The 7,471-nt window shown below is 37.1% G+C and overlaps 1 protein-coding gene across 1 annotated transcript in view; it reads left to right on the top strand.

Moving 5' to 3' along the window:
• The window catches only part of LOC109536416 (inactive dipeptidyl peptidase 10), a gene marked incomplete in the record, with an annotated part of 29,733 nt that overhangs the window by 18,376 nt on the left and 3,886 nt on the right, over positions 1-7,471 (top strand). The window contains 7 exon segments of the mRNA XM_048667311.1: positions 1,731-1,941; positions 2,242-2,336; positions 2,403-2,530; positions 3,306-3,517; positions 5,313-5,432; positions 5,563-5,713; positions 6,217-6,340. Of these exon segments, the coding sequence (XP_048523268.1) occupies positions 1,731-1,941; positions 2,242-2,336; positions 2,403-2,530; positions 3,306-3,517; positions 5,313-5,432; positions 5,563-5,713; positions 6,217-6,340 (1,041 nt within the window).

The raw sequence follows: 7,471 nt of genomic DNA, 5'->3' as shown, positions 1-7,471 counted from the left end.
AAAAAAAATCCTAATCCGAAAATTCGATCAAGTAGCAACCTGAAATTTGCACACGATTTATGCAAAGTATTGAGGAAAAAATTGTCAAAATTGTAAATCAATCTCAACTCCGACCGATCTTTGGCAAGATGGCAAACTTGGGCCTAAAAGCGTCAACATTCAAAAGTTCACCCCTGGCGAAAAAGTCTAACTCAGAAATTCGAGCACGCAGCAACCTGAAATTTGCACACGATTTATAGAAACCTTTGAGGAAAAAATAGAGAGATTTGTACAACAATCCCAAAGTTGACTGATTTTTGAAAAGCTTGGAAACTTGGGCTTAAAAACGCCAAAATTCAAAACTTTGCGCCTGGCAAAAAATCGACACAAAAAATTCGAGCAAGTAGCAACCTCAAATTTGCACAAGATTAAGAGAAATATTGCGGCAGAAATATTTGAATTTTAAAACAATCTGATCGCCTACCGATTTTTGAGACCCTGGCAAACTTAGGCCTAAAAACGACAACATTCAAACATCCGCGCAAAAAAAATCCTAATCCGAAAATTCGATCAAGTAGCAACCTGAAATTTGCACACCATTTATACAAAACATTGTGGAACAAATGATCAAAATTTTAAATCAATCCCAACTCTGACCGATCTTTGACAATATGGCAAACTTAGGCCTAAAAACATTCAAAAGTTGGCGAAAAAAATCATTACTCGCAAAGTCGAGCACGCAGAAACCTGAAATTTGCACACGATTTATAGAAACCTTTGAGGAAAAAATGGAGAGAATTGTAAAACAATGCTTGAAAACTTGGGCTTAAATACGCCGAATTTTAAAAGTTCGCACCTGATAAAAAAATCCTTCTTCAATTCGCTAGTCAACTTAAGTCTAGCTTGTAGAAAATGTTTCCAATTGTATCACTTCAAGTGTGAATATTTCCTATTCCAAGTAAGATTTTATTCAAGTTTTACAATCCGCTGCTTAACTTTTCTCGATTTGGTCTAGCTGATCTTTTTAATGCCCAATTAGAGTCGGTCCAGTCATTTTGCGGCACCGTACTAACATTTTAATCCTGAGCGCCATGTCGAAAGGCAAAGTGCAATATTTCTCAAATTTTCGTCCAGTTTCCGGAGAAACTGGCGAAAGCAAAATATAAAAAAAACTAAATAAAATAAAACTCGGCACAGAACTGTACGGATGAAATATTTAAATCACTTTACTGCCAACTCTAAAGTTGTTAGGCACGATCGCAATTTAATTTTTCAAGACTTTGCTGAGTGATCCAATTGTTGAGGCAGACCGACATTCCTGCAACAAACCGGCGTTTTATTTCATTATTTTATTCTCCCGCATGAAGTTGCCCAATTTTCGAATCGAGTAAGAAGCAAAAAATATTGCGGGTTAAATTAACTTACTTCACTCATCAACTGGGGGCATGCGGACGAAAAACCGACAATGAACTAAATTTTTTACGTTCCTTAGAAAATTGATCACCGTAGAAAGACAGTCATTTCGTGAAATAAACGATAGCATTACTTCAACTAAGCAGGAAAGATATTCAGCAGTTCTACTAAGGGCTCGAAGTAATTAATTCGCAATTTCAGCCGAGAGCAAAAAACTCAACTAATTAATTATTTTATAATTGCCTTGGTTCGGTGGCACCTTAAACTGCTCTGGATTAACCGTAGCTCCACTAGATGGAAGACTAATTTGGAGGTAAATTGCGACTTTTTTATTGCAGTTGGTTTCAAGCAACACAACTCAAAGAAACTGGAGAGGCATCTTCATAGCTTTGCTGGTTATTGTGGTGGTTCTGTCGCTAATTGTGACTTCAGTCGTGCTTCTGACACCGCCAGATGAAGGGCCCAGAGTGAAGGGCACTCGCTTTGAGCTCGAAGACATTTTAAGCCACGAATTTCAGCCTTTCAGGTTCAACGGAGTGTGGGTATCAGGTGAGCTAAAGTTCATTAGTTTAGAAAAAACTGCAAAGCACTAGAGCTGAATCAACCCCCATGATAATGTAAAATTGTCCTTTAAAGCGTGTAGTCGTTTCCAATAAAAGAATAAATATCGATGAGCTTGTAACAAGCAATTTTCCATAGCACGAACTAAATTACCCCGTTCCAGTTAACTGAGTATGGAACTTGAAGCTATTTATACCTGGTAGTTCATTAAAGTATTGACATTTTAATATCCTGASGCCGCAGTTKTGGTCCATTAATTTTTYSTGCAGGCTTCAAAATMTGTTTYAGATGACCGATTGCTCTTCAATGACCAATGGGGCGGCATCAGCATATTATTYGCAGGAAACTCCTCAGTTCGCACCATTATGTCCAATCAAACACACGTAAGTGGCCGATCAACGCCGCTTTGCTCAATTGCGCTAAGAAAAAGGTTTTCTCCTCTGTTTTAGATGCGGCTGAATCCGAATCGATATCAGCTTTCGGCCGACCAGCGATACCTCCTTTTAGCACAAAACGTTAAGAAATTATTCAGGCACTCTTATCTTGCTCAATACACCATTTATGATATTCATTCAGGGTAAGTGAAGAATGCTTCTTATTACGGAGAGTTTCACAATGGCTTATCAGGAATATTGTGTTTTAAACGCCCGCCCGTTTAGGGAATTTTCCAGTTTCACAATGGGGTTTTGAAATCCATGAAAGTCGCGCTTTCCAGAGAAGCAAAATATGGGTCTTTTGAAGCAATTTTATTTTAAAAGCGATTTCAACTAAAATTCAACTTACAGATGGTAAAGAAAATGATGGAAAAACCCAGCCAACAGCCTTTAACTGAATGGATGAAGTTCATTGTTTAGAGCACGTTGTTTGTGCTTTTTTCCTTTATGGTCTGTTGGGGTTTTTCCATGACTCGCTCCTATTTTAAATGCAGCTTCAATTTGGGGAAAAAATGAGCTCCCATCAAATCTCGGTTGATATTTAAACTGGCAGATTTCACTAATGCAGATGCTAACAGTCAGTTCGCATTTTCTCCCATTTTGAATGCGCCGCTTTTAATATCCCGCCCATTCAACATTTTCCATCTGCAAAATTATTTAACGATGTTTTTTAAGCGACGCTCGTTTATTACAATTATATCAACGTTCTGACCCCCAGAACAGAAATGATGTAATTTTCATGTCATTTATGCGGCCCGAAATACGAAACCTTTCATGAAGCTCTGTGTGCTTTTTGTGACGGCGGTTTTGTCGGTTCTTTTTTGCCGTAATTAATTAACGGGATTTCGGCTGTTTTATTTCTATAATTATAAGAAAAGTGGCCGCTGAAAAAATGTAATAAGTCATTTTCGCTTACAGTAACGACTTTCCATTACGGCCGTTGCCGGAAAACGACGATCATCCGTTTCTACTTCTTGCTCAATGGGCTCCGAAGGGGCACAGCCTCATCATGGTACAGGATTACGATGTTTACTATAGGAAAACTCCCACTTCACACATGGGCTACAGAATCACCAAGAGTGCAGTACCGGGGGTTGTTAGTCATGGTGTTCCTGATTGGCTCTATGAAGGTGCGACTTCTTGCAAAGTTTTGATTTAATCAGAGGAACAGTTAAGTGGTGGCAAGCAAAAATTTTTGTTGGCTCACCATGTTGCTCTAAAATAGTTAACATTTAGGAAAATGTTGAATAATTCATGGGGCCCAACTCGTCCAAAAGCGTCTGGACTAATCACCAGTCTTACGAGGGTAGAGAGACTGAAGCCCAGTCGGTTTTGGAACTTTGATATTAGTTAGAATCCGAAAAAACAACAACGTTATTGAAATTTTTATCAATCTAGGTTTTAAGAAGTTAATTGAAAAATTTCCTCAATTTGACTGTGAATATTTTCCCAGTCAGTGAGCCGATTTGAGTAGTTTTTCTTTTGAATTGAAGCTCGATTCTTGGACTAAGGTGTCTTGAGCAAAGTTTAAATTCGTCTAATTTCGTAATTTCAACTGTTTCACACAGAAAAAGTATACGATGTTATAGCCTAATGTCTTCGGAGTAATTTCGATCTAAAAACGTTGGTTTATCTTGAGCCATTCGAGAGATATTATTTTTTTATGGCCAGTCACATTGAGATTTTCTGCCCGATACTGTTTTTATTCCAAAGACCTGCAGAGATTTTCTTACAAGCTTAGAACTCTATTTTTATTGCTACGTAACTCCATACAAAAGCAAACATAAACAGTATCCTTAAGAGTGAAAACAGAACATTTTTTACATAAGAAAAACTTTTGAAACCCAATTGATACCTTTTTGAAACTGGCTACGCAAATTCAAAAGTGTGACCGGTCATAAAAAATTAATATCTGTCGAACGACTAACGGTAAAGAGACTATTGACAAATCAGACTCAGAAGACGTGAGGCTATATACTATATATACTTTTTTACTCTCTGGCCGACCTCATATTGCTCGCAAAAAGATTAAAACCTTGAAAAACATGTCAGTATTTCAACACACGGTATATTTTTACTTATCTTATAACTCAGTTTTGGACAAAAATAGAGCTTTGTTCTATAAAAATATTATTCAAATCAGGTAACCGACTGGAAAAATATTCACAATCTAAAGTTAGGGAATATTTTTTTCTAACATTTGTCGCATAAAAATATTTTAAAATACACTGTGACACTATTATAAAATCAAAGTCAATTCCTGGGCTTCAGTCATTTATTGTCTATTTATCAATTAAAATACGTTTCAGTAAAAACAGATAGTAAAACAAAATTTTCATTAATATAAAAAACAATCACTAATTAATCTTAAGGCCTAATTAATCTTAGAATGTTTTAAAGTGTTGCAATTGTGATGTATTTTAGTGTGTGATATGATGAAGCTGTTGACGAACTGTGATGGTTTTTTAAATTAATGAAATTTTTTTTTTACTATCTGTTATTTTAGATAAACTGATGATGGTGGAAAACACCGTTGAAACACAGTCAGGAAAGTATGTACAACTATTATAAAAATCGGGGTAAATTCGGTGTTATCAGTTGACTGGAAAACCCCGGCGTAGTCCTTCTGTACATGCTTTGTAAATGCCGGAACTAATCTAAATCGGTTTTTCGACTCGATCCAGGCTATTAGGATAACGAAGGGCCCGATATATCGGCTGATTTATCGATGAAAGGGCTTGAATAGGCGGCTGCAGGAGCCGGCATTAAGTTACCCCGCTCCTGTTGGTTTACAGGTTGGAAGAAGCAATTAGCTGCAAAAAAGTCCTGATCGATTAACATAAATGAAACCGTAGAAGTTTATATTATATTATATTTCGTATATTTTAAAGTTCTGCACTTTTCTCGTATGTTTTTGCACTCCAGAGGAAATCTTGAGATCCAATTCAGCACTGTGGATGTCAAGTGATGGGCTGTTAGTCGCGTTTGCCACATTCAATGACACTCTAGTTGAAGAGCTCCGATTTCCCTGGTATGGTTCAATTGGTAAGTGCATCAGTTATGACCAATTTCTTCCATTCGGTTTCGATTTATGCGTACCGTCGATGCACAAACGGAAAACTCAAGTTTCACACATAAACCCGTTTCGGAGTAATTGGAATTTTATTTTCTTTAGGTGAAGGCAGCTTATATCCAGACATACGATCGCTGCGATATCCGAAGCCGGGAACCCGAAATCCAGTTGTCACTTTAACGATAGCGGATTTGGCGGATATCTCCAACATCAAAACGAGAAAAGTATTGCCTCCTGCTGTGATATCAAACTCGTAAGTTTATTTTGCGCATCAGCATATTATGACAACAAAATCCAGGCCGTTTATCAGCAAATATTAACAAAGTTGAAACTGCTGTGTTTGTTCGAAAGAAGTTCTTATAAGGTTTCGCAAACACGGGCTGCTTGCCTCTTCAGGCAAGCCGCAGTTTGTTGTCAGAAAACGCGAAAAAATCACCAGTTTCATGCATTTGTCCGCAAAGTTTTAATAAGCGAGTAATTGGCTCCTCAAAAGTTTGTTAATTTACTGCAAACTCTATAAATCATACGCTTTACTCAGCTGCAATTGCTTAGCCAATTTCATGCATAACTGGATTCAAAGTAATGACAAAATGCATGCAAGCTGAGCTCAATAAGTCAATAAGATAAAATCAGTTAATTTACAAACTTTCCATGAAACTTGTAAGAATTTGTTCAGCACAGTTGATTTATGAATTGAATGAAATTGAAATCAAAGCACCACTTTTTCCATGCTGCATTTGCCATTTCTCGTTTCAGGGATTACTATTTTACTGCAGTATCATGGATAAGTCTAACTGAAATATCGGTTGTCTGGCTGAACCGCCCTCAAAATTTGTCTGTGGTCACGATTTGTTCCAGCCCGAAATGGGATTGTAAAGAGGTGAGTTATTTGCTGATTTTATGTGGGGAAACATGTGAACATTTCAGCCAAACTGGGCTTTGAACAGATTTACCAAAAAAATACTGAGTGCTGATGAGTTGATGCTACGCAACTTATGATCCAATTTTTTTTCCATTCATTAATGGACATCCATATATTTTTAGTTGCTTGTTACAAAGGAGCAGTTAGGGATTTGAATGTGTCTTGGAAAAAATTGGTCCGTTGTTCTTCTCTAATGCACAGTTGGAAATTACTAAGCTGGATTGAGAAATGAGCATTTTTTTGCTCGGACACGTACTTCCTCAATGTCTTTGTCACAAGCCTCTTGGGTCACTTTTTCAAAACCGCACTAAAAGAAACCCTAAAACATATCACTGGCCAGATTCGAAATTTACGTAACTCCCAAATACCCAAGGGTTTTTTTTCGTAATAATTCCAACTGGGCTGGTAAATGTCAGCCAATCAAACCCTCAAGTTTGACCGATATTTGAAATTGTATCGGGGCGAATTCTATTCTCGTGTTGATTATTGTTCAACCGAATGACATTGCTGATGAAATATGCAGAATGGCGTTATTTTTGGACCCGACCCGACTGCGCTGGAAATTTCAATATTTTAATGTCAAGGCTATTTTAGAGCAGATTTCTGCGTTATTCCTTTCGTGATTTATCTGCGGCATGCAGTGGGAGCTTCATATATAGAGTTGTGTCCAATTTATTTTTAAACCCGACGAATCCTGTAGAGAATCTAATGCTGGTCCAATAAGCGACGTTAAAATGCTTAAAATAAATAAATCCTGGCCAAACAGCACATTGTGTGCGGTAGATTGTTCATTTGGGTAATTAATTTTCTGCGGGCGCTCAATTAATATTTTACTTCATCGAACGTGCATTTATTATTAATTAATTAAGTTGAGGCTTTCCATAGGGAAGCATTTAAATTAATTGAAATCAGCACGTCAGTGTTTAATATTTACTATTCGTATGGAGCGGGAATTCAGAATAATTCCATGGACATTGAAGCTCAGGTTTAAAAGTTGGCAAATCATTTAAATTGTGGCAAAAGTGGTCGGCTGATTTTAATCTACTTGAACTTTAAACGCTCCAATTTCAAACAGTTTCTCGCATTTTA

This window comes from Dendroctonus ponderosae, unplaced genomic scaffold (genome assembly GCF_020466585.1).
Source record: "Dendroctonus ponderosae isolate FM_Combo_2020 unplaced genomic scaffold, Dpon_F_20191213v2 Dpon_F_20191213_6, whole genome shotgun sequence".
In the NCBI taxonomy this organism is placed as follows: Eukaryota; Metazoa; Arthropoda; class Insecta; order Coleoptera; family Curculionidae; genus Dendroctonus; species Dendroctonus ponderosae.
Note: the sequence above shows the minus strand (reverse complement) of the source record. Positions and strands in the feature narration are given on the sequence as shown.